Genomic DNA, 27,794 nt, shown 5'->3' with positions numbered 1-27,794 from the left:
AGTCCGGGGCGGGGCTATTATCACGAGTTCCGGCATCTGCGTGAAGATGGTGGAGGAGGAGAGTGTCCGCGTGGTTCGTTGCGGCGGCAGCGAGTTGAATTTCAGAAGAGCGGTGTTCTCTGCGGATTCAAAGTACGGGGCCCCTGCGCTCTGTGTGCGGGCGGAGGGGCGTGAGCGAGTGCCGGGGGGCGGGGTAGGAACTGTCAGATGTCTAGGCAAACCTGGTCTCCACTATGGGGCGCGCGTGCGGGAGACCCCGGGGGGCACGCGGGCGGGAGCTGGTGCCTGTGTGCAGACAGGAGTGTGAAACCCTTTAGTTCCGTGTCTATGCAGACTGGGACGCGATTCCCTCTTCTTAAACGTTTCACCTGCGCAAGTCGATTGAGGGGCCCAGGGGGGCGGGCCCATATTTCAGAATTGGCTTTGCGTTGGGCGGTTACAAAGGGTCCCGGCACTGAAAAGGGGAACGGAACCGTGACTCGGAATTACAGAACTATTAATGATTTCTCTTTCTCCACACTTACCTACCCCCCCACCCCACCCTAAAAGACATTTTGGCAACCTTTTGGAGCTTTGCGTGAAAAGTGGTATTAGAGTCTTCGGAATAAAAGCATACAAAGTCCCGGTCCTGACCTGGGTTCAAAACCTGTTTTTCCATTGTGTGACTTTTGCAAGTTTCTTATTCTTGCCTTTTTAATTCGTAAATTATCACAAAGCTGTGTTCCTTACTCAAAATAGATTTAACTTGAAGATCATTCTGGATACTGCTGCTGTAATAATTTTTCTAGAGTGTTACTGTGATAACATTACCTAGGCCTTATTTCTAGTCTTAGCTCAGAGCCCTGTAACAGTCTTCCGTTGTCTTAACTATAGCTCTTCTATCTGGCTTTCAGGGTCAGTTAGCTCAACTCAGCTTATCCAGTGGTGTTTCCTGATACTACACTTTGTGCACATGTTGCTTATTTCATAGGTATGTGTTCTCTCTCTCTCTCTCTCTCACCATGTTAATTATTTCCCTGCTTTTCCTTACATTGCTGTTCTTTTTCTTTCCCAGCCCTTCAGGGCTTCATTTAAATCCAGATTCCTGCTTAAGAACATCCCTAACTTCTTACTTCTCTGCTTCATCATCAAAGATGATTAAGTCCTGTGTGATAGGCACTGTGATGGGTGCTTTGCACACATTTCTGTCTGCAAGGTTTAGGGTATTATCCTTATTTTACAGAAACATTAAGTGTTTGCTCTGTGGGCTAAGCTTGCATTTGCATGCATTGTTTCATTTAATTCTCATAATAACACTACGGAAAAAGTGTTTTTTGCATTATACAGTGAGTAATGGTGAGGTTTAGAGAAATTAAGTAAACTCTCCAATATCATTCAGCCAGTACATGGTAAAGCTGTCATTCAGACCCATTTGTGTTTGACTTCTTAAAAATGCATCTTTTGTACCTTGCCATACTTCTGTTATTTATAAGTGAGCACATAATTCCTCCCTTCAGGAATGTCTGTTAGGGGAAGTCTTTCATAATGCTACATGGGGAATGTTGCAATAGAGCTAAGCCTGGCATCCAGTAGAAGCACATTGGGACTGGTGCTGATCTGGAATGAGAAGACAAGGGAAGGATTGTAGTGGAACCCCTGAGCTGAATCTTAAGGAATAGTCAGAAGGAACAGGGTGTTGTAGGTACGTAGCAGAATATTCAAAGGCATGGAGTGTTTCATTTGGGGGCTTGCATTCACATACTTAAAGCCATTATTCTCTAGTGAGGATCATGGAGAGGAAATTCCCTTCCTTTGGAAAATCATATCAGAATCAATTACGGCGCGTTTTCTTGGCAAACAGTCTCTACTACCATCTCCAGGAAGTGCTGTCTAAAGGACTTATTTGTTGATACTAATGGAATATGTCTTGGGAGGGGAGAAGGTGGTTGGAGTTGTGAACCACTTGGCACACTGTTAAATGAAAAAGTAGATCCAGTCAGACCAGGATCAAACCACCAAAGGCCTTAGGAGTTTGTATCACATCCCTAGGGCAGTGAGTAAGTGACATGGTCATAACAGGTAAGAAAGATGAATTGAAGGGCCACACCTACAGACGGTAGAAAGTCCTTAAGAGAGGTCCAGGCTGGAGAAGCTAAGACTGAACTAAGGTACTCAGGGAAATGGAGAGGAGGCTGTAGCCAGTGGGGAGACCAAGTATCCCAGATGTTTTGGTTCTCATATTTTCTTGATCTTATTCGACAGTTGCACACAACCATGTTGTGACTGACTCCTGGCTACAGCACTTACAAAATGCAACCTGATTTCAGAGAGATGAACATGTGAAAAATCAAGTGTCTTAGAACTGAAAAATTGTAGTTATGCCATTCAACATCAGAATATTTACTCTTATTTTATAATAACTGTTTATTGGTTCATTTTATCAAGTTAATTAATAAAAATCTTTGAGGTTCAGGACAGTACTGTTCAACAAACTGGATTGAGCATTGGGAATCAAAGTAATACCTCTGGCCTGTAAGATCCTGTAAGCAACTAAGGGAGATAGATATGTAAACAAGTAATTTCAACACAATATGAAAATACCAGGATCGAGTCATGCACAGGATACCTTGGGATCACAGAGGAGAGATCCAGCCTAAGGGTTCTGTGATTTGTACCTTCTATAGCATATGGTAAAACAGTGTCTGACATGTACAGTGTTAAATATGATTGGCACAAAGCAGACATTTTTTTTCTTTGATAGATACTAGAAGATTTTCATTTCTGAGCTTTGTCCTATGGTTATATCAGGAAAACAGTCAAACAAGTATTATCCCAACTTTTTCACTCTTAATAATTTAGTAGCCTCTGTTACATGAAAGAAAGCCACACATCCAGAAAGACAATAGCAAAACTAGCATTTTAACAAGAAAAGAACCGTCATAATGTCTTGTACTTTGCTGTATAATAGATCTCACTGATGAGAGAGAACCTTTGAGTTAGTGTTTGTAAGCTGGTGTCCCCAGTGGACAATGGAAAATTGGGGGACAAGGGAATATGCTGCTGTTAGCAGAACCACCAAAAAGTAAGCACTGATAGTAAGTGAATGCATAGTTGAGTGTCTGCATTCTTTAGTGAGCAGACAGCTTGGTTAAGTCAGCTGTTTTTACTGGGTGGTTCCATAGAGCCTCTGCCCATGGAACCTGTGATAGGTAAATCCGTGTCCTCATTGATAGACTTTTCCAAGTTAATGAACTGATCAGTCTTAGATGTCCCCATAGACTTAAACAGCACACAAATTTAAATGCACATTTTTTAAACTATTATTTTGGAAGAAACCTTTGTTGCATGTTGTATTTTTCATGGATAATAAGAGATTTTACTATCTATAAATAGGTGAAGCTTATTTTTCTCTCTTATTTCCAGGTATATCTTCTGTGTCTCTGGAGACTTTGTTAAAGTTTACAGCACAGCTACAGAAGAATGTGTACACATATTGCAAGGACATAGAAATCTGGTGACAGGAATCCAGCTCAACCCCAACAACCATCTACAGGTGTTAAGTGATTTATAATTGCATATTTTAATATTGGCTTTATTGTTGCCAGAAAAATTTGAATTGAATTTGACTGGGAAGCCTTCCAGGTAATGATTAGGGAAAGAACTATGTTGATTTTCTGAATCAGCATATTTTTCACTTCCTTTTAATTATTAAACTAGGGTCACAGCCCACAACTACATTGTCTGTGGTGTAATCTGTAAATCAGTTGTTACACAGAATGATAATAGCTGTTATTTGACTGAAGGGGTTTTTGGTTGTATGAGTTTCCGGATGTTTTTATTGTAAGTCTTCTCTTTCTGTGTATGCATTGTGAATATCTAAAAAGGGCATATAGTGTTTGTTTTTCCTCAAACTTCTGTGACGTCTGAACTCTTGTTTATGGAACACATTTTTTTTTAAATGTTGACCAGGAGATACTGATTTTGTAGATCTGTTCCTTTAAAGATGAGGTTTCTTAGTGTTAATGCAGGTGTCACCTAATCTTAAGGCCAACATCTGGACAAAAAGAAGGGCTTCTTTAGTCCATGGATCAACCAGTTAATTTTGGGATATGCTTGGATCTCCCACTCCCTCCACAAATCAGCTCTTGCTTTTCAGAATTCAAGAATAAGAAATGGTCATTTTAACTCTGTTTATAACTTCCAGCAAAGACACTAAAGAGTTTTCTCAAAAGTACTTTGCTCTTGCTGTAGTTTTTGATCAAGTTCTACTTTTCTAGGTTAGTCACAGCCAATTTGGAAGTTATTGCTTGATTTAAAAATGTATTTGCTTTGTCATTTACTGCATTATCACAGGGGAAGGGGGACATAAAGTAACATTGATCTTTTCAAAACTAAATGAGCTACTCTTTCATCTTGAAGATCAGTTAAGTAGCTTTTCTGCAGGGTTCAAGCACATTTTATCCTTTCTGTCCTCTGAGAGTCTAAGAAAACAGTTTATGGTTATATATAGCATTTGAATGTTTGTTTGTTTTTGTAGCAGAAATACCCTTTCATTAAAATTGGAATTTGAGCCCTGGCTGGTGTAGCTCAGTGGATTGAGCGTGGGCTGGGAACTAAAGTGTCCCAGGTTCAATTCCCAGCCAGGGTACATTCCTGGGTTGCAGGCCATAACCCCCAGCAACTGCACATTGATGTTTCTCCCTCTCTCTCTCTCTCTCTCTCTCTCTCTCTCTCTCTCTCTCTCTCTCTCCCCCTCTCCCTTCCCTCTCTATTGGAATTTGTGAAGTCTGTATAACTAATCTTCATAGCAAAATGAAAAACTATATACACATTGCATAAAAGAGCTATTTCATGGAACTGAAAATTTAATAAAATTAGAGGACAGCTTTAACAACAGGCTTGTTTGAGGTGAGGGGGTGGGTACCAGAGATTTTGTGGACTTTGGAGTCACAGTATTTGTTTTGACAGTGATTATGTATTTGCCTTATATTTTACTAATCCATGTTTATGATTCTCAGGTTATATGTATGAATTGTGATGTTTTTAACTCAGTATAAATCATTTACTTGAATAGATAATATTTTCTCCATTTTTTATTTCCATAATTTCCTGTTCTCATTGGTAGAAACCTTAATTGTCACTTTCATTCAAAAAAAAATAAAATTCTTTATAAACATAGCAAAGTGTTTTCACAATACCAGTAACAAAAAAATGCAGTGCCCACTGGGATAAAAATGTGTTACTAAGGCCTTCTGGTGCTACCAAAGTATAGTTCACAGACCAGTGCCACAGATGGCTCTTGACCAGTCTGTAATGGGACGAGTAGAGAAATTGAGTGTCCCAAAACTTTAGAGCATCCAAGTACATAATAACTTCTATTGTATTTTACAAAAGTATTGGTCCTTGATGAGTTGGAAATTAAAAAAAAAAAAGAACAGAACCAGACATTTTGAGACCATTTGAGAAGCACTCCTTTAATGCCCATGTAAGGTAAAAGCAGTTCTGCTTCATAAAAAAGGAAAATAGCAACAAACTCTTAGTGCTTTTCATATCAATACCTTACCATCTCCATCTTGAAGACAGGAGGGTTGGCTTTTTCCCCCTCGTTTTAATCTTTAATTCTTTTTTAATTTACTGGTTTTTAGAGAAAAGAAAGGAAAGAGGGAGAGAGAAACATCGGTTATGTGCCCTGACTAGGGATTGAATCCTCAACCTTGGCATATTGGGATGATGTTCCAACCAACCAAGCTACCAGGCCAGGGCTTTAATTTAAACTCTAAATCAATGGATCTGCTTTCTCTAAGGAACTGTGATAAGATTGTCATAGACAATACAAATTTTGCAAAAACAATATAAATAAATGACTCAATCTCACTAAGGTGAATAATGAGTTAGTGAACAAAATACCTTCTGTATCAGCACTTAATTCATTTGATATCATAGTAAGTTCTATTTTTTTATCAGTTTTGTACTATTTTTACCCTTTTAGCTGTATTCTTGTTCCTTTGATGGCACGATTAAACTGTGGGACTATATTGATGGCATTTTGATAAAGGTACGTGGCTTAATCTTCCATTTTTAGTATGTAAAAAGGATTGGCAACATATTTTAGTGACAGACATGGCAACATAATTTTTTTTTAATGACAGATAATATTGCTCCCTTCTATACGGGCCTAATCCTGAGAGCACTCCTAAACAAGTTAGGAAATTCACATACCATAAAAGACAAATTTAAAGATTTTAAACTTGTAACAAAAAATGAGCAATAAAACTGGAAGAAACTTTACCAATAAACATGAGGAGATACTTAACCTCATTAATCAGTAACTAAAGAAATGTAAATTAGATGGCCCAGCATTTTTTAATTGCAATTGAAAAAAAATCTACTGATGGAGAAACATACTTTTGAACACAATCAGTAAGAATAAAACTGCAGGTGAATGTCCTTGCTCCAAGGAGAGCAAGGATAAGTGCTTTTAAGAAGTCTCACCTTTAAGCTCTTGATGAAATAATGTCATATAGGTATAGTTCTTAAAGCATTATTTATAGTGTGAAAAAAAATTGATTATAACTTCGATATCAGTTAAAATGTGATATTTATTCAATAGAATACTATACAGCTATTAAAAAGAAACAGCTGGATCTATATGTATTAACTTAAAAGGTTATTTAACTTAACAAATACATAGTATCTTCCATATGCTAGGTACCCTTCTGATAACTAGGAGTACACCAGTGAGCAAATGGATAAAAATCCTGCCCTTTATGGAACTTATGTTTTGGGATAAGGGGGTAGGTATATGAGGAAGACAGACAATTAACAATTTGGTGCTTTCCATCTTTCAGACTTTCATAGTTGGACATAAACTTCATGCCTTCTTTGCTCATGCCCATGCTGAGGATTCCGTCTTTGTTATAATAAAAAAAGAAAAAACAGGTATAGTGTAATTAATTTATTTTGTTTTGTATAGCATTGAGTGGCTCTTTACATTTTATAGTTTCTCACATTCCGGAACGCCACTGCACCCTGTGTTGTCCTTCATGAAATAATGCTGTACTCAGAATTCAAAGTACAAAGCAGCTTTGAGATGGTTGCTGGGCCAGCAGCTAGGTTGGCTCACAGCTCATTAGCTAAGTGAGTTCTTTCCATGATTCTGTATGTATGGTGGGGGACGGCTGGCTTGTTTGGGGTGTTTTTGGTGACGGGGGATGGCTAGAACAAATTCACAAATAGTTATATATCATGTACTTTATCAAAATTTCACATTAAGGAACAAATAAATAGTAAGTTCAGTTTTTCTTATGTAGCCTTTAAACCATCTCTAAAGGATATTCCAAAAAATGTTCTGGAAATGGCAGCATTCTAAATAATTAAGTTGCCTTCCCAAATGGCTACTTTAAAAATAACACTCTTCAATATTTAGGTTCTGTTCTGTATATAAATACATGGATTCTTAATGTCTATCCACATACTTACTAAAAATTCAGATTCCTAGTCTCTGTGAGTTAATTGATGCACTAGGTCTGAGATTTAGTATCTCCCCAGGCGATTCTGCTTATCACTCCTATTTGGTAACCACTCTTCATACTCGGCCCACGATTTCTCAATTGAAAGGGTATTCCTGGCATGTTTGAGGAATAGCAGGGAGGCTGGATTGGAGTGAGCCAAGGGAGAAGGGGTAATATAGAGCCTTGTAGGTCACTGGAAGGACTGGCTATTACTCTGAGCAGACAAAAAGCCATTGAAGGGTTTTGAGCAGAAGGACATGCTCTGACCTAGCAGTGATAAAGTCACTGGCTTCTGCATTGATAATACTAAAGGAGAACAAAAAATAGAAGTAGGGAGAACTGTCATTTCTTCAAACACTTAAAATGTGAAACATGATCATGGCTTTAGGTTAGGCAATAGTGGCAGAGGTGGTGAGATATGATTGTATTCTGGGTATCTTTTGAAGATATAGCCAAACAGGGTTTAATGTGGGATATGAGAGAACTCAAAGATGATTCAGGATTTAGTTAGTCTAAGCAACTAGGTAAGTGGTTTCCTGCAGTGGGCACTATAAGGGAAGATGAATTTTAGAAAGGAGAAATCAAGAGTTCAAGGTTGGGGCATGTCAAGTTTGAGAAGGCTAGAAGAATCAGAGTTCAGAGCATAGAATAGGGCTGGGGAACAGGAAAGTGGTTAGATCAGTGTGTTGCTGAATTTCACATTGATTATGAAGTATAGGAGGATACAGCTATTGCCCAGCAGGGAGAAATTTTTTTAAAGGGGATGTAAAAAGGAGCATGTCAACATTACAGAAAAGGAGGTTATTCTATGAATGTGTGACAAGCCCACAACATTTCTAAAAACTCAGATAGTGTGTTGCTTGTGGCTGTTAAGTTCACCAATCATAGCATTCCATCTCCACTTTAGAGTTCATCTTAGTACTTTGGAACATAGAATGTACCAATAGAACAAATTATTTTCTATTTCTACATATATGGAGCTTGTATGCATATGAGTTGTGGAACTAGACTTTCATTTAAAATTTGTATATTCAAAGGAAGAGCCTAGCTTTAAGGTACATTTAGTTCAAGGTGGCGTAGAATTATTATCTTGGCATCAAATGGATTCTAGAGTACTGATTTCATATGAAATGAATGCACATCTTCACTTTGTCCAGAGGACTTTACATTAATATAGCTTCCTTTGGCTAGATGCATTTCAGCTGGTTTCAGTGAAACTGCCCAAATCAACAAGGCAGGAAATAGAAGCTGAGGAGCTCTCCCTTGTTTTGGATTACATAAACCAGTCACCCAAGTGCATTGCCTTTGGAAATGAGGTAAAATTCATTTTGTTCATTTTGTGTTTTGTACATAAAATCTCTTTCCTGCAGTCTTTCCTCTGAACATTTTTTGTTATAGAGATTTAATACTCCCTTGAGTTACAGTATTTTTGTTAGTAACTGAAAGGTCTGTTTCTTTGCTTTAGCATGTGTTCATGGTAATGATTTTTAAGACTATCCTAATTTTGTAGTCTGTTTTACTGCTCTTGTGAACTCTCTCCAAAATACAATCAGTGTTTTTGGCACTTGCATTGATTTCTTAGTGTGTCCCACATAAAAGCCACTTGAATCTTTCATTTTAGACTATGTGTCTTTAGAAAATATGAGCTCCCTGACAATAATATGCCCATTGGGGAAAATTTGGAAAATATAATGAAATTAAATCTCATCAATGATAATGTACGACAAGTCTTTTTCTGAACTTTTGCCTAAACATACGTACAACTTTTCCCAAATGGAATTAGTATCTATCCTTTTTTTTTTTTTTACTTAACATTGAAGCATTAGTGGTGCTTAAATGTTCACCAGAAATGATGACTGTGGTGTTCATACTACGATTTATTTAGCCGTCACCTGTAAATAATCACTTTATTAAAATCAGGTACCACCAAAAGGCCCTAGTGATGTTATTGCAATGGCATGTTTCTTTAGTCTTACATTTTATAGCATTATTTTGGCTTTGTTCTGAAAAGAGTTCATTTCTTAGAGTGGAGAAGACTCTAACATTATAAAGTACAAGTTAAAATCACAGTGAGATACCATTTCATGTTCATTAGAATAGCTAAAATTAAAATAATGACACCACTGAGTGTTGACATGATATGGAGCAAAGATAAACAGACACCTTTACAGTGACCCAGCAGTCCCACTCCTTGGTAGAGAAATGACAACAGGACCACAAAATGGCGTGTGTAAAAATGATTAGTATTAATAGCCCCAAAAGGGAAATAACCAAATGTTCATCAGGAAGACAACACATACAATATATTCACTCAGTGGAATGCTGCTTCACAATAAAAAGGAACTAATGACACACGTAAGACTGTGGGTAAATCTCAGAAAAGTGATGTTGAGTTAAAGAGCTCAGACAAACTATTTATTGTACCATTCTGTTTGTGTGGCATTCTAGAACAGGCAGAGAAGTGAATGGTTGTAGAAATCTCTGGTTGCTGGCAAGGGTTGGGTTACTGAGCAGTAACTGGAAAGAGGAACAGGGAACATTCCAGAGGTGAAGAAACTTCTAAATCTTGATTGTAGTGATGGTTTCATGGATATAGCCATATGTGAAAAATTGTGTTTTATTGTATGTAAATTATACCTTAATGGGAAAAAACTAAATCATCTGTTTTAATTTTTATTGAATTTACTGGGGTGACATTGGTTAATGAAAGTATATAGGTTTCAGGTGTCAGGTCTTGAATATATCATTTGTATATAGTGTGTTCACCACCCCAAATCAAGTCTCCTGCCTTCACCATGTATCCCCTCATTACTCTGTGCTACCCCCCGCCACCCACCCACCCATCATACTCTTGTCTTTGTCTCTGAGGGGTTTTCTTTGCTTAATCCCTTCACCTTTTTCATTCAACTCCCAACCCCATCCCCTCTGACAGCTGTCAGTCTGTTCTTTGTATCCATGAGTCTGTTTCTAGTTTCTTTATTTTGTTCATTAGAGTTCACGTATAAGTGAAATCATGGTACTTGTCTTTTACATCTGAAGCTACATAGCCTAGTTTTAGGATTTAGGACCTAAGTTGTTCTTTTAATTTTCTGTGATTATTTTTAAAGTTTGATTATTCTATCCATAGCTAAACTATAATACATTGTTTTATATTAACATAATCTACAAAATACTATTTTTACTATATTAACTTTTGTGACAGGAATATTTCTTCTTAAAGAGGGTTGACTGTTTGTGGTTGTTATCTATTTTGAAATACCAGGGAGAATATGTAGCTGCAGTACGGGACTTTTACTTGTCTGTGTATTTTTTCAAAAAGAAAAAAACCTCAAGGTAAGAATTCCTTTTTGAAAGCTTTATTTACCTGAGTTTCTTTATATTGTTCTCACACCTATGATCCAAAGCTGTTACAAGTTTCATGTTACAAATGATTGTGAAATCATAAGATATAGAGGTACTTTTGAGGGTGTGGAAAATTCTGGGGGGTGTTGGGTTGGTTTTGTGGGGGGGTTTTGGTTTAGTTTGGTTTTGGGGCCTGATACCTAGTAATATTTAATAAATACAACTATAATTACAATACTATATTTTATATTTAACTTTATGGGTTATGGTAGGCCTTGACATACATTTTTTATTTGATCTGTCACATGGCCCCGTAAGACAGATGTTACTAGTTTGCCACTTCTTAAATTTTATTTTTCAATTACAGTTGACATATATTAATGTCAGGTGTTCAGCAAAGTGGTTAGACATTTATATAACTTACAAAGTCTAGTGCCCACCTGATGCCGTGCATAGTTACTACAGTATCATCGATTAGTCCCTGTGTTGTATTCACATCCTCGTGACTGTTTTATAGCTACCAGTTGTTCCTTCTGATCCCTTCAGCCCTGTCACCCAGCCTTCTCACCCCCACCCATCCACCTGGCAACCATCAGGTTGTTTCTCTATATAAGTTTGTTTTTGTTTTGTTTGTTCATTTATATTGTTTTTTGGATTCCAGTTTTTAACCCACGGTAGACGGGTTTGAGAGATCATTAGTCTCAAAAACCTTGGGAGCTTTTCTAGCCAAAAATCCTTGTACACCAAGAGTCCGGTGTGCATATTTGTATCAGAATTGGATTTGGTTTGAAAAGGCTTCTGCAGACAATCCTCACTGCCATATTATAGATATAGGAATGAATAGCAGCTTTGGGATACCTGGGTTTAAAGTGAGTCATAATTATCCATATGAATTTCACTGTACCTCATATTAACATTTTAAGTAGGGATAATATCTTAATGGAGTTGTAAAGACAAATAAGACAACATACTTTAACAGACTAATGCTAAGCATGAGTCACCCTTCAGATGACACTGTACCCTCTTCCCTTTTACCATGTCAGTATTAGCATTTGATTTTCTTTGCAGTATAATGAGGATCCCGTCCTCTTTAGACATATTAGTCACTTACCTCAGGTATAATTTCTTAGGCCTGTGCATATCTGATGCTAAAACTTCAAGAAATTGAACAAACTTTGTCCAGGCAAAAAGCCACTAAAAGGACCATCTTTTCTTTATTTCAATGTCAGTGGCCTCGCTAAACAAGTTATAATGGTACAGTGTTAGTCACATGAAGTATACATTGTGTATTAATAAATGTTTATAAAACAAAACTTATTCTTGATCACAATTTTCCAAATTATGCATTTATATTCAGTGAATTCTGAGAGGTCTCCTGTTTTCATTAAGGGTAAGAAATTCCTTTTACTTAACTACGTCACCACTTACCAAGTCTTTAATAATCAAGAAAATTTAATTTTCTTTTAGGTTTACCTTGTCATCATCAAGAAATAGGAAACACTCGAAGAACAATTTCACATGCGTGGCATGTCACCCAAAGGAAGATTGCATAGCAACTGGTCACAAGGATGGCAAAATCCGTCTTTGGTCAGTTAACTCAGGAAGAGCATGGTGCTTTCTGTACTGTGTTATATTAGTGCTGCAGAACAGGGAGCTGTCTCTGGGTCCAGGATGAAGGATAGCACTGAAAAGCCACTGCTGGTGATAGAGATTAGGCCTTACTAACTAACATCCTCCCTTTCTTGTATTACAGTGTTCTTCATTGCATAGGCTTACTATTTCAGGGGGAGTGAAAATTTCTATTTTGCCTATAGTTGTTTTATTGACAAGAACTTTTCTTGTCAGCATTTAAGTAAAAAGGAAAGAGTAACAATAGGTAATATCTACATAACAGGACACAAAGGTGGCCTGTTGTTTATATCAGGTTGGCCAAAAAGTTCCTTTGGTTTTTTTCGGTGAGATGGCTATAGTAGCACTTAGCTGCCTTTAACTTCATTTGAAACAGTTTTGTTTGATTGTATTGTGACAGCTGTCATATCAACATCATTAAAAAAAAAAACATCGAAATGGGTGAGTTTTTGCGTCACTATCTTAATACTGAAGATGGAAGAACCTATGCAACATTTTTGGCATATAATGCTTTATTAATTCAGGAAAGGGGAAAAATGCAATTGAAATGCCAAAAAAAAAAAAAAAAGATTTATGCAGTATATGGAGGAGGTGCTGTGATTGATCAAATGTGTCAAAAATAGTTTGTGAAGTTTATGCTGGAGATTTCTCGCTGGACAGTGCTCCATGGTCAGGTAGACCAGTTGAAATAGAAAACGATCAAATCAAGACATTAATTGAGAATAATCAGCGGTGTACTACATGGGAGATAGCCAACATACTCAAAATATCCAAATCAAAAAAGTTATCAGTGAAAATGAAAAACGTGTCTTATTTTACAGAAAAAACTAAGTGGACTTTTTGGCCAACCCAATAGAAGTGACTTCAGTTAGAAATAGAAAATGTACTCTTTGCACATTAAGACCCATAAGCTTGCTATTACGATTTATTATTTGGGGTATATATGAGGGCAGATCCAAAAAAACTGGAATTTGTTTATACAAAATTATGTATGTATTCTTAACATGTTTAAACTTCAGTCACCTTCAAAGAACTCACCATTTGATGAAATACACCTACTGAGATGTTACTTTCCACTATTCAACACGGTTTTTGAACTTGTCGGTTTTGATGCCTTTTAGTGCTCCTGCCATTTTCTGTTTCACTTCTTCCACATCGGCAAAATGTTTCCCTTTGAGGACTTTTTCATCCAGGGGGTAAAAAAAAAGTTGCTCAGAGTGAGATTAGGTGAATTGGGAGGGTGGGCACAGAGGTCATGCCATTTTTAAAAGGTCAAAAACTGCTGAACGCTCTGTGTGGTGTGGGCAGGTACGCTCATAAATCAGTCTTCATGAAATGGGCAAACGCATTGAAACTGTCTTCAAAAAACAATTCACTGAAACCGAATGCAGCCTCTCACACCAGCTGATACACTTAAACAAATGGGTTCCTAGAACACTCACCTAGCAGAGGAACACTGGACTACAAGGGTCCACCCTCCAAAAGATAATTCCAGTTTTCGGGGAGGAACCCCCCTCGTATGTTCATTATACTTGGCATGCCATTATTTTTCTGACTTCTGCCTTTGATGAAATTAAAATTTTTGGTTTGCTCTAACAGGAGAAATTTTGATGATGATAAGAAATACACATACACATGTCTACATTGGCACCATGATATGGTTATGGATCTGGCTTTTTCAGTGACAGGTAAGTATAAGTTTAATAATTAAAATGGACTTTTGAAGCATGTGAATCAAGTATCTTAGCTTATTTTTAATTTGAAATGTCTAGAATTGCATGAGCCAAATGACTTGTAAATACCTGTATGTCACCCCTGTGTTTTGGGAATTGCATGACGCAATACCATATACTTCAACTTTCAAAGCCTTTCGGAGTATCAGAGTGTACAGCTGTGGTAAAGTCTCATCCTTGACCCTATGAAACAGGTCATCATCATCCTCATTTCACAGATGAAAGGAAAAATTTGTACTTGAGAACTAACTTGCCTAAGGTCACGTGGCTAGTAGTTGGATTTGGACATAGGTCTAATTCAAGGGCTTGTTTAAACTGTTAGATTGCCTCATTCACATTCACTATTTTAAATTAACTCAAACGTTTGTTCCATTTAAGCTGCACGAGAGCAGTAAAAAGACCTCCTTGAAAATAGGATGAAATTTAACAAGTTTGGAGAAGTGTGCTGTGTCTTTGGTTACTTTTAGCATCCTTGCATCTATGTGGTGAAAGTTAGGTCAGCATTTTTTTATTGGTCCTCTAAAAAGAACTGTAATAGAACAACAATAAAAAAAAATAGAATAAAAAGAGAGCTAGATACTACAGTAGATTATGTATCTAGACAAAGTGATTTTTCTTTTTGCAAGTCTTCCTAGAGAATACCAGGATAAGTCTTCTCCATGTGCCCTAGATTCTTACAGGGTTACTTGGGTTTAACTCTGGACCTTCAGGAAGTAGGGAGGTATCTTCAGCCTATCTGTGCTTTTGCTTTGGGGAGCAGTGACTGCTATGGAGGTAGGGCCCAACCTAACACCTAGAATAGTGCATCAGGAGTACAGTTGTGATGTGTGAGAACTTAGAATAAAAAGAGAATGGAAAGGATATTAACTGTAAAATTAAAGATGAGGGCTGCTCTTACCTTCCCCACCCTCCTGCCACCACTCCAGAAGTACATGTGAGTGTGTGCGTGGCCTGCATAGGTTACTCTTTTCCATCTCCTCTCATACCAGTTGTCAGTCACAGCTTTCTGTGGCGGTCTTCCCTGAGACATTCAGGACTGACCTTTTTAGGTGGTGTTGGAGAAGAGGAAATAAACAGATTATTTGGCACTTAAAGAAAGGAAAAGAAGGAATACGAAATGCTTCTACCCTAAGCCAAGGCTTTGGTATAGGAGCTCCTACAGATAATCTTGGCTGTTAGACCGTTGAATTCTTGGGTTTATCATTTAAGTTGTGTGAGTATTTATAAATGAGAAGTAGTGGTTGCATATAGTACATGGTTGTCAGTGAGATGTCAGTATTGACCTTCTATAGGTATAAGAGAGTTAATAGAAGAAGAAAGAAATTAGCTCTCTGTATAAAAAGACTATAAATTATGGTGGTTTTGAGAACCTTTTAAGTTAAGGCAGATAGAAAAAGTATAAACTGTCTCGACTATGCTTTGAACCCAGTCATGCTATGTGTGAACACTTAAGTGATTGTTACTTTTTTCTAATCCTTAAGCCTTTCTTAGGACCTTGGATAATGTTGACTAAAGTGGTAATAGTGTTCCCAACCACTGGGGAGAAGTTTTCAGTATTTTATCCCTTAAAATGATATGTATCCTTAATGAAAATACAAAAGTCCCATCAGATACTAATACAATTTCACATTCCTCACATTATTTAGTTGGATTCAGCTTCCTAATTGTACTGTTGGGGAATTTTCATCTGTCATGAAATGGGCTTGGAATTTTTTTATAAGGTACCTGTTTCGCTGTAGGATATGCTGGCCTTATAAAACAAATTGGAAAGTGTTCCCTTTTTCTTGACTGGAAGAGTAAAAGTGGGTTTATTTGTTCCTTAAATATTTGGAAAAACTCAGCTGCAAAGCCATATGGGCCTAGAGTATGTTTGTTTCATTGGGTTTTCCTTGTTATCGGAGGAAGAGTTGATTACCAGCAAACTAATCAGCTATTATTGGAAAGGAAAATCCTTGAATAAAGTGATCATTTTTTTAAATCTTTTGTCTGGAGATGCTTAAAAGATATGAACATACTTCTTTGCATATTTTTTAAAATAGTTCATTTGTCTAACATGGTCAGAAAATTTTAAATGCTGATTATTTTTCTATTTTTTTTTTTTTTTTTCTCCTGAAACACTCCTTTCTGCGGCTGGATGAGAAGGCACCAGCCTGTTGAGTGGTGGCCGTGAATCTGTGCTCGTGGAGTGGCGAGATGCAGCCGAGAAGAACAAGGAGTTCCTTCCCCGTTTAGGGGCCACTATCGAACACATCTCAGTCTCCCCAGCCGGCGATTTATTCTGTACTTCTCACTCCGATAACAGTGAGCCTGATTTGTTACTGGGAGGAAATACAATTGGTGTAATGCCTCAGTTACTTAGCATCTATAAGAAATGGAAAATAAAAGACCTCAAATTCAAAGTAGCATCGGATTTAATAAGCACTTTTTCTTCTATTCCTCCTCTTAGTATTGCCCCTTAGACTGCCCCAAGCTGCCACCAGAATGTAGTATTTTCAGAACTGTTATGAAAGTGTAGGGCCAAGTGTATTTGAGTTTTGTCTTACCACTTATATTTCAGAACGTTTTCATGTGAAATGATGTTGAATAAGGGAAGGGTTTTGAAGTAGGCGTTTGTGCTTTCATAGACACAGTGGCATTTTTGAAAGAACACTGAGATTCTCCTTTGAAATAGCCATTGTATCGGTGTGGGAGTTCTGTAGATTCTGAGAGAAATGGAGGCCGTCTTGTAATCCTCCAGAACTTTTGCTTGTCCTGTTACTCTTCAGCCTGTATGTAGATCCCCTAGCTTATTGCCTCCTTCCTTCAAACAGAACATAACTGTGAGCAATCCATTAGTGCAGTGACTCATTTCAAAGTAAATTATCAGTCTCTTTCAGGATATTTAAGTTTCTGAGTTAACCCTTAAAAGGTATCCATAGGCACAACCGAAAAAATTCAGTCTCCAACAAAGCTCCCCACCAGCTAAGTCGGTTACAAAGTATATTCCTGATTTTTCTAGTAACACTCTAACTAAATTGAACACAGTCAATTGTTTTGTATTCTGATATATTGCAGAATAATATAAATTAATTTTTTCTAATTATTGATTTTCTAAATAGGTATTTTTTTTACCCACAGAGATCATTGTCATTCACCGAAACCTCGAGGCATCCGCAGTAATTCAGGGCCTAGTGAAAGGTATTGAACGCAGTGGATTTGGGATTGTGCACATTTTAAAAGTGATTATTTGTCTGATTTCAGCTGTTGTTTGTTACTTTTTTACAGACAGCAGTATCTTGACTGGTTTGATGATTGATCCAAGAACTAAAGCTTTAGTGTTGAATGGAAAGCCTGGCCACTTGCAGTTTTATTCTCTCCAGAGTGATAAGCAGTTATACAATGTAAGATTTTGATCCATTAGCTAGCCTTAAAACCAGTGAAAACCTTTTACAGCACCACCAAGGCCTATAACTTATTTAGTAGCTGCTAATGCATGTCTTGTGCCTGTGTTTACTTCAGCACAGTCAGTCCAGTCAGTTGTTTTCTTCATCACGGTTGCCAACAGCGCCTACATGTGAGCCGGCTGACAATCTCATGCAGTCTCTCTGTCTATTTTGTTTCAGACTACACTCTAATTAACCGTCACACATATCTGTGCCTTTGAGTCACAAAGGCAGGACATGAGAGTATGTAGCTTGACAATCAAATATGCCTCTGCTTTGCGGTGAAACAGTTATATGTGCATACCGAAGATAACATTTTCAATGTAATTAAAGAGGATAGCTTCCCTTAATCCTGATAAATGCAACCCAGACTTCACGCTTTTTCCTTTGCCCTCTCTGTACCCTTTACGGGTTCCTGTCATAGGAGCTGTAACACCTGATCTCATTCTCTTCCCCACCTTTAAACCCCTCAGAGAAAGGAAACTTCCTTATCTTTGTACATTTGTACTGCAGTGCCTGGAAATGGTAGGCATTTAACACATGTTTAGTGAATAGGCAAGAAGATGCAATAAAAGAAACAAGCATAAATAAAATGCTGGCCTACTTACATTATTTCTTTTTTTCTTCTCTTAACAATTACCAATTTAATTTTTCCTCATGTTTCCAGTAATATGAAATCTAGCCTTGAGATTTTATGTAAAGCTATCTATTCTTAGAAATAAGTAAAAAGTGTTATTATAGCTAAAGGTTCTATTGTATCATATAAGTGGGTCATCACTAATATTTGAGGACATTGAAGAATTGTCACCACTGAACTGGTACTGTATAGTGCACTCCATTTTTATTGACAAATTTGATGACTATAACTAACTATTAGTTTATTTCTCTGTTTATCTAAAAGTCAGTTACTATAGGTTCTAGAAGTTATGTATCAGATAGTTAACTACCATTTCTTGAATGCTTTAACATTTATGTATTTATATTAATAAGCCTTTTGGATTTTTTAACCCATCAGTTAGATATTGTGCAGCAAGAATATATCAATGATTATGGACTGATCCAAATTGAGCTAACAAAGGCTGCATTTGGCTGTCATGGTAACTGGCTTGCAACAGTGGAACAACGTCAAGAAAAGAAAACTGAACTTGAATTGCAGATGAAACTGTGGACATATAGTAAGAAAACACAAGGGTAATGCTACTTATATGGCTATATCATTTCAAAATAGAAAATATTTTCCTTTCTGTTTCATGGTTTGAGATCTTAATCTTTAGATGTTTTATTGTGGTAAGTTTTAGATTTAGATTAAACAAAGGGGGTATTCCAAAGCCTTTAAGCTTTTGGCTCTGAGAAAGCACAGGTGTCCTCCAACTTACAATGTCATCATATTGCATAAATGAGGAAACAAGGGAAAGTGGGATCTCCAAGGACATAATACCTAACTCCAGGCAAGTCTAGGATTAGAATCTAAATGTCTTAGTTCTTAACATTATACTCCAAAAATTATGCCCCCTTCTTTGGAAAAGTGGCAGTGGTAGACGAGCGGGATATAGTGTAGTATGTATGTTTTGATCAGATCAGGAGTCCACCAGTTTCTCATACCGTAGCTGTAATAGCTATTTATCAAGTCCTTGCTTTGTGCCAAGAACTAGACTTGGGCCTTTTGTGCCCACTGTGTTACTAATCTTCACAAGAACACTGTAAGATAAACCTGTTGTCCATGTGTTCACAGGTGAGGAACAGGCCCAGAGGGATGAAGTGATTGTAGTCACCCCTTTTGTAACCTGAACTTTTAAAAACCACAACATTATTTTGCCCTGATGTTCTTCAAAGAACACAGTGCTAGCATAGTTTTATCTTTCATTCACAGCCATGGCCGGAAACAAGCTTTGAAAAGTAGTTGGGGTGATTATAAACATTAAATATTGACCAGGGAAGTTTGATTAGGTAGTTTGCTTTCTGTATTTTCTTGCCACAAGTAGGGTCTTTCATAGTCATTCTATGCTGTGCTTATTTTCAAAAGTAGCTAGTGAGGCATCTGTGTTCCTGTAGAGTTCAGTACAGTAGGCTTTTAAGTATTATTTTTTGATGACCCGTATTTTATACTCATTTTGTACCATTAAGTTGACATTATACATAATCATCTCTGTTGTATAAGTTACACAAAGACAGATCTGTGTTAGGACTGCAGTCTACATGTAGCTGTTAAGAGAGAGCACTCAATTGTTTGTCATTCTAGGTGATAATATATCTGTTGTCTGTTCTAAAAGACACTGTTGTAAAAGGTACAATATGCAAGAACTTGTTATACGACAGTATATCATGTCCTGGTGTAAGAGTAAATTGGTGGTTTCCTTCCTACTAGGTTTATTCTTAATACAAAGGTTAACATGCCACATGAAGACCACATCACTGCTCTCTGTTTCTGCAATGCAGAAAAATCTGAAAACCCTACCTTGGTTACAGCTAGTAAAGATGGTCACTTCAAAGTGTGGATATTAACAGATGATTCTGATATATACAGTAAGTTAAATATATGTATGCCTAAAGTGCACACAATTTTAAGAAGTGGTATATTTATCTCCCATGAATTTGTATTCATCCCAGGAGGGCATTTTCTACTTTGCTTAGTTCTATAAGATACTGCCTAATTTTAAAAAATGCAAGTTACTGTTTTATTACATGCCTTTTCTCCAGATCTATACTCTTTTTTTAATGACATAATTATTCATATACTGATGATTCTATTCCAGTTTGTAAGGATACAGTAAAAGGGGCTTTTGCATTTAGTTTTTCACTGTTCCACTAGAGGGAGCTCAAGGTCTCCGGGAAGGGGCATAATTTCCAAATCAGTCAATGCGTTGTAGCACTTCTAACTACAGTTTTGGGGAGCGGGCTTTCTGTTGTGTTTGTGTGTCTCTCTTTATTGCTTATAACTTCCCTAAAATGTTATCTAGCATTTATACCATTTCTGAACTCTATGGTCTGCATTTCCACAGAAAAAGCTGTTGGCTGGACCTGTGACTTTGTGGGTAGTTATCACAAATACCAAGCAACTAACTGTTGTTTCTCTGAAGATGGCTCTTTACTGGCAGTTAGTTTTGAGGAAATTGTTACAATATGGGATTCAGAGACATGGGAACTTAAATGTACATTTTGTCAACGAGCTGGGAATATAAGGTAGGTCAATAATTTGGGGAATATGATATACTATTTTTTTAATTTAAACAAGTGTTTCTATATAAACTTTAGTAATAATTTATGCTTTCTCCAAAGTTAGCCTTGGGTCAGTCAGGCCAGCAGCTAACTGGAGTGTGGAAAGCTAAAAAATTTTTGCATATGAACCATGTGCAAATTTTATCTATTTCTAAAATCAGGATTAACATTTAATTCCTGGCCTACAGATTCCTTTTCTTTGTACTAATCCTTTTCATCGTTGTGCTGCATGATAACAGAAGCTGTATGTACGTAAGCCTCTGGATCCAAACAGTGCTTATCTCAGCAGTATCTTCCATTTTACTCCACTTGACAGCATTTGAGGGCAGAAGGGCAGACAGCTAACAGAATTGTTCCTAATTCCCAGCATGTCTGATTCTGAATTTACTTTGTAAAACTTCCTTCAGAATTCATACTGCAAACTGTCCTCTTTAGGTACATGAGCATAAAAAGGGGTTTTTTGTTAAATGACTGTACATTTTGCATACACTTTTGTCTTAACTATTATACCACACAGCTTATTAGGAAAATAACTTGTCATCAAACCTGTTTTTCTAAAGAAACAATATATCTAAATAAGCCTTTTCTTTTGTACTACTTAAGTTACTTTTTCTGCAAGATAACTATGAACAAAAACACATGTTCCTTCCTGTCTAAAAATCTACTTTGCATGAAGTCAGTACTGTGCAGGAAGTGTGATAGAACTGGCCCGTTAACTACCCTGTGGTGTTTTCATCTAGGCACCTTTGCTTTGGGAGACTGACTTGTTCAAAGTATCTTCTTGGTGCTACTGAAAATGGAATTCTTTGCTGTTGGAATCTGCTCAGTTGTGCATGTAAGATGTTTTTTACCATAAAGTGACTTGGCAAAGCAAGTTGGAATTAAAGTTTGGCATTTTAGAACTTCTGGATTATATCTTCATGTTTCTACCCAGAGAATATATGATTTTTTAAATGGTATACCACTAAAATTTGGAGTGCTAGGCCTGTAGTAGACTTGCATTATTTACAAGCAGTCTTAGGTCAGTAAGTAGAATTCATTATCTCACCTTTTTCCAGTGTCTTCAGGGTGTACGACTTTCTACTGTCCTCCATATTCTCCATCCTCCTAACAAACTTGAGGGCTGTGTCTGCTAATTCATAATGCACATCAACCTGCAGTATCCCTGACAGTTTTAAATTTAAACACAGCCCACCACAACCCTCCTAATAGATGTGGACTTAGTGCCATTTTACTCATTCGAATGTGTGTTTGAGAGGCATAGTGGTTGCTTAGTAATGAATGCGTGTGATAACATTTCTTTATATTCTTTACAGTGACAGTTGCCAATATGTTGCCCATGTCTAGTAGCAGAAAAGCACCTGACAGTAGTTGCATGAAATGATAACCATTTCATAGTGTGTAGGAGTACATTGTTCTTCTGCTTCCTGTCCTCTCTTTACTACAGCCTTCCATAGATAATTTCAGTGTCTGCATATGTATTTGGAAGTGTAAAATCCCTTTTCCTAAGGACAATAGTATTCATTGTTCCAATGAAGATTAAGATTACCTACTTTAAATAACAAGCTTTGAAAAGCTTTTGGTAAATGTCTTAGAAGTGAATCATTGTTTCTTTCTTCCCCAGTGGAGTGGAGTGCAAAATTAAATATTAGAGTTATGGAACCTGATCCCAACTCAGAGAATGTTGCTGCAGTCTCCAAGTCTTCAGTGGGTTCAGACTGTAAGTACTGATCATATTTGGATAGTAAGAGATCTGTTACCTAAATTTTCTTTTTTAATACATTATATAATTTGAGTCAAATTTACCTTCAAGCCCTGGCTGGCATAGCTCGGTGGATTGAGCGTGGGCTGCAGACCAAAGTGTCGCAAGTTCAATTCCCAGTCAGGGTACATGCCTGGGTTGCAGGCCACGGCCCCCAGCAACCACACATTGATGTTTCTCTCTCTCTGTCTCTTTCTCCCTCCCTTTCCTCTCTGAAGGTAGATAAATAAAATATTTTTTTAAAATTTACCTTCAAATCAGATGTTTAAAGCCATTTCAGCTGAGGCACTGCCCTTTTTTCTTGAGTTCTTAAATCAGCACTTTGTTGTTTAGGCATTCATGCCTAGTTGCAGGAGAGTTTCAGCACGTTCCTCATTTTTCAACATGCCAGTTCCTGCTTAGTCATCAAAATCCAAGAGTTTAACTTCTTTGAAGTATTCCACATTTCTCTATAAAGCTTTAATCATTCCTCTGTGTTCTTGAAGTGCTTGCTGCATATTTCTGTTCTAGTGCATAAGACAATGCTTTGATATTTTGGTGTCTGTCTTCTGCGGACACCATTATGCTCTGGTCTCTACAGCCTAGGATTCCTTTCTCTTTTTATCTTCATGGCCCTTGTTCCTAACCTGCTTGGCACATAGTAGGTGCCCAGTAGATAACTTGGTGAACCAAAGCTTAAAATAATCATGACCTGGGTTATTTACTCAATGGGGTAAGTCCCAGGGTTAGTGTGGTTTGCTAATCTGAAGTTAGAACTAACCTTTGCATGCAACATGTTGTTGTCTATTTGTTTTTCCCTGTAGTGTTTGTATTTAAACCTAGTGAGCCAAGGCCTTTGTATATTCAAAAGAATATCTGTAGAGAGGAAGTCCAGTGGGGAGTGTTTGTTCCACGAGATGTCCCTGAATCATTCACCTCAGAAGCTTACCAGTGGCTGAACAGATCACAGTTTTACTTCCTAACAAAATCACAGGTAACTTACTGTCCTTCCTCAAACAAGGCCGTCACTTTGTATTGTATGTATAAGTGTCAGTTGCCTTGATATTTGAGAGTAATAACCTATGGAAGCTGCAGTAGTTTTATTGAGGGGTCACTTCTCAGAAGAAATTGTCTGACATGCTCCATGCCAGCAGCAGCACTGGCACACACGCCAGTGTGTGTGTCTGAGCACCGCTTTAATTACCCACACCTTTAAGGCTCTTTAAGTAGGTGTTTATAGAGCAAAACAAAAAGCTGACCTCGTTTTCTAACTTTAACATCTGAAGTTTGTACTCTACAGCTTATCTTTTGCATCATTAATCGATCTCTTTTTTCAGAGTTTATTGACATTCAGCACAAAGTCTCCGGAAGAGAAACTCACGCCAACAAGCAAACAGGTATGTTAAGCCACTCATGGCACAGAGTGCATTGCCTTCCTCCAGATGTGACGAGGTTATCTTTTGGAACTCAGGAGAAAAAGTATTTTACCTGGCCCTAAAATGGAATTAAAAGCCATACTTATAAACTACTTGCCTCTCTTAAAGTTACATTGTTTTTGTAAAGTACAGTTCTGGTTTGTAATATCAGTATTATATGCTTGTGATTTAAAGAGTCAAGTGGTTATACAACACTTTTCAGGAAAAACCTTTTCAACATTAAGCTGCTTTCCTGTTTCTGTTACCCACATTAGCTCCATGTATATGAAAAAAATCTATATATTGCTAATTCTGGATTTTTCAGACTTAGGTATTATCTGTTGGCTCTGATCTGTTGAAGTTACAGCTCTTTTTCACACGACCACTCCCCACACAAACACAGCACACATATCATGCACATACATACCCACCCTTCCTTTCTCCCAGTTCCGCAGTGTAGATAAATCTTAAAATTAGTCTGGTCAATATTCATCATTTTAACCAAGTAAATACAATTGATAGGCAAGCTATGTAGTAATAAGTGTTTGGGTTTTTTTTTTTTCCTTTGTGACCAGTTTTTTTCCTCTAGAGTTAGAATTCTTCCTTTGTTTACTTAGTTTTCTATTTCTCACCTAATTCACCCCACACTATTCTAGTTGTGCAAGTTTTCTTAGTGTTTTCAGACACATTAGGTACTCTTTTAAGTCTTGAAGAAGTATTTTTAAAAAGAGTCTTCTGGACTGATTGCTCTATGCATCTGATGCACAAAAATCATCTTGAGATCTGCATTCATCCTCATTCAGGAGCTTCGTTCCACCTCTACTGTAATAGAACCCATAGTTTTCCTCTTTCTTCAGTCATTCCCTTGCCTTGGTGAAGCACATTTTCTTGAGGGGTGGGAGGTAGAGACCTTCCATATTTGGAAATGTTTTCATTTTCTCCCACTTGATTGGTTGGTTGAGTACAGAGTCCTAGGTTGAAAACCATTTTCTCTTAGAACTTTGAAAGTGTTTTCTTCCTGTGCTCAAGTTTCCAGTGTTACTAGAAGCCCAGTACCATTCTTATTCTTGATCCTTTGCTCATTGAATTCATTCAGCATCTTTTTGTTGAGCATCCATTATGTTCAGATGTTAGAGATACTTCAGTGAGCAGATCTGTAGATCCATGGTGTTTACAGTTTAACAAAAGGTATAGACAGTAAATACAAAGTATAAAAATCAGTTAGTATGTCGTGTTTAAGTGGTAAGAATTAAGAGGAGAGGAATAGAAGTAGGACAAATAGGGTGCTGCTTGCCATTTTAAATAGGGGGTGAAAGTCAGTCTTAATGAAAAGAGTCTGGCTTTTCCCAGGAAATGTGGAATCTCTTCAAGGGTTCTAATCAGAGAACTAAGAAAAAAGAAATTACTTCTTTGCCATCATTTTCTGTTCTTTTTCCAGAATGATATTATTTAGTGTTGAACCAGATTCTAAACTGGGTGCTCATATATTCTCATTTTTCTGTTTACTGGGAGATTTTCTCGTTTTTATAACCTAATGGGTTTTTTTTTTTTTTCCTCTTTCTTTCTTACATAGTCCATTCCATCAGATGTTTGTTCTCTCGCTTGCCCCCAGTCTATTTTGAATTATGTTTTGGGAGGTTTTCTCAGAATCTCATGATCTGTAGCTTTAGCTGCCTGCTCTTACTTGAAAGTGAACATGAGGAAAACAGCCCTTTGGAAGTTCTGCCTTAGGTGAAACATTCTCTGGCCTCTACTGAGGTATTTTGAGAGAATCTTCAATGTCTTTATTTTTTAGCACTTCTGCTCTTAAGCTGGTCACATTGCCCAGATAAAATTCTTGTAAATTCCTTTCTGAAGGATGGCAGTCAACCTGGCCACCAGTGTTCTGGGAAGGACCCCCTGGGAGGTACAGCTGCCTTCAACTGGGAATGCACTGCCCGCACGCCCATCGTACAGTGCAGTCTTAAAGACACACCTTTGTTTCAGTCTTCAGAGATGCTCCAGTCCTGATTCTGAGTGCTCCCTCAGACTTCCAGCCAGGCTCCTTGGGTTTTTCATCCCTTTACCAGATACGCTGTATATCTCAGCATCACTTCCTGAGCATCTACAGGGTTCTGCCCCATATATCGGGGTACTTGGTTTACCCTGCAGCCAGCATAGAGTCCTCCTTTCACAGGTCTCTTACATTACCTACCACCCTTCAACCTGCTTTCCTGCTTCCGATATGTTAGATTTCACCCATTCACATTGGCTCGGGGCCCTTTTGAAAAGCTCTTTGCTATCATCTTTGTAGACTCTGGGGGGAAAGCAGTGATAAGTGGGTGTTTTGTTCTGTCATCCAAGTGTCCACTGTTAGCGTTTCTCACAGTAAATTGGGCTTACCTATAAAATGAAAGACATACCAGAAAGTTCTAAAGTTCTTCCCTCCCTGACCTGTTATGACTCTGTAGTACTTCTTACTGAGTCAAAGCAGTTCCTCCTCTTTATGGAAGCACTCTCCCTTTGTCTTACATCCTTACAGCTACTAGCAGAAGAAAGTCTTCCAACAACCCCATTTTATTTTATACTGGGAAAGCACAGGCAACAGCAGGATGAAAAATCAAATGAAACTTTGGAGAATGAGCTGGTACAGCTACCCTTAACAGAAAACATACCTGCCATTAGTGAGGTGAGTAATTACTAACACAAACCATGTGAAACAGGTTAAATGCACTAAAGTACCATAAATTAGACTTTTTATACAATCTGTAACAAGTAACTTTTGAAGAATGATTTGTATGCCGTATAACTTAATACCCAAACCAAACAGCATAAACTTGGGGATTTCAGATTAAACTTTAGGTGAGGAAGTTGTTTATATAAATGTAGGAAAGGTAGGAATAGATTTTTCTTGGTTTGGTTTTTTTGTGGGGAAATCTTATTGTGTTTGGCTTTTGGCATTTAGTCCTTTTAGATAAAACCCTGTTTTTCTGTTTCTACTCCAGCTTCTTCACACCCCAGCCCACGTGCTGCCGTCTGCCTCTTTCCTGTGCTCCATGTTTGTGAGCTCGCTGCTGCTCTCCAAGGAGGCTAAGAGGTAATGTAGTTCTTAAAATATGTTCATCCTGTTTTGGGAAACAGGATGGCTTTTGTTACCCTTTTTTAGAATATTCTTCCACTGTATTTGTCTTTGTTTTAGACTTAACATGTAGTTAAAGGACATAGGGTTATTAAGTCAAGTAAATAAAATACATTGAAAATAAGTGTTAGAAAAGAGAAATCTGTCTGTAGATTTTAAGGATTTGGTGTTTAATTCAAAGTTACATTTTTTGTAAATCCACCTGTTCTTTTATAATAGCCCCATAATTTTTAAAGTGCATACACTAACATGATTATTCATTTACTTTGTCTATATGATTATATTTCTACATAGATCTTAAATTAGAAAGTTACATTTAGAAATATATATTTAATATTAAGTTTATATTTTATTGTTTCTCTTAAAGTGCTGAAGAAATTCCTGATGATATAGATATGGAAGAAGAAAAAGAAAGTCACAGTTCCGGTGAAGAAAATGATTTCACTGAAAAGGTTGAGGATATAAATAACACAGATTTGGGAGAAGACATTGTACATCAGTTGTCAAAATCGGAAGAGAAGGAACTGAGAAAATTTAGGAAAGTAGATTACAGCTGGATAACTGCTCTTTAAACCTTGGAAATGAGGGAGGGTTCTTGCACTTTTTTTATATGTTGATACTCCGGAAACATCTATTTTAATGTTATTTCTGTTTTTAAAATAAATGTTGAAAGGCCTTACTTTTTAAA

The 27,794-nt window shown here is 37.3% G+C and overlaps 1 protein-coding gene across 1 annotated transcript; it reads left to right on the top strand.

Annotated features, from left to right (window-relative positions):
* On the top strand, positions 1-27,794 carry WDR75 (WD repeat domain 75). The gene is made up of 21 exons (XM_045824350.1): positions 1-132; positions 3,403-3,532; positions 5,969-6,034; positions 6,828-6,918; positions 8,682-8,806; positions 10,753-10,823; positions 12,300-12,419; positions 14,061-14,149; positions 16,337-16,495; positions 17,312-17,371; positions 17,459-17,574; positions 18,632-18,807; positions 19,982-20,139; positions 20,616-20,796; positions 21,573-21,667; positions 22,457-22,552; positions 23,398-23,567; positions 23,911-23,970; positions 26,510-26,656; positions 26,973-27,064; positions 27,474-27,794. Exons 1-21 carry the CDS (start codon positions 47-49, stop codon positions 27,676-27,678), a joined length of 2,493 nt encoding a protein of 830 aa, XP_045680306.1. The 5' UTR covers positions 1-46; the 3' UTR covers positions 27,679-27,794.

This window comes from Phyllostomus hastatus, unplaced genomic scaffold, assembly GCF_019186645.2.
Source record: "Phyllostomus hastatus isolate PE091 unplaced genomic scaffold, TTU_PhHast_1.1 phas_contig_1, whole genome shotgun sequence".
NCBI classification, from domain to species: domain Eukaryota; kingdom Metazoa; phylum Chordata; class Mammalia; order Chiroptera; family Phyllostomidae; genus Phyllostomus; species Phyllostomus hastatus.
This window is presented reverse-complemented; position numbering and strand designations above follow the sequence as displayed.

What these genes read in the sequence shown, in the direction of transcription:
- WDR75 (XM_045824350.1), top strand. Translation starts at nt 47, where the DNA reads ATGGTGGAGGAGGAGAGTGTCCGCGTGGTTCGTTGCGGCGGCAGCGAG. An exon ending in GATGGCAAAATCCGTCTTTG is followed by an intron (nt 12,420 to 14,060) that starts GTCAGTTAACTC and finishes TTGCTCTAACAG; the next exon opens with GAGAAATTTTGATGATGATA. An exon ending in AATTCAGGGCCTAGTGAAAG is followed by an intron (nt 17,372 to 17,458) that starts GTATTGAACGCA and finishes ACTTTTTTACAG; the next exon opens with ACAGCAGTATCTTGACTGGT.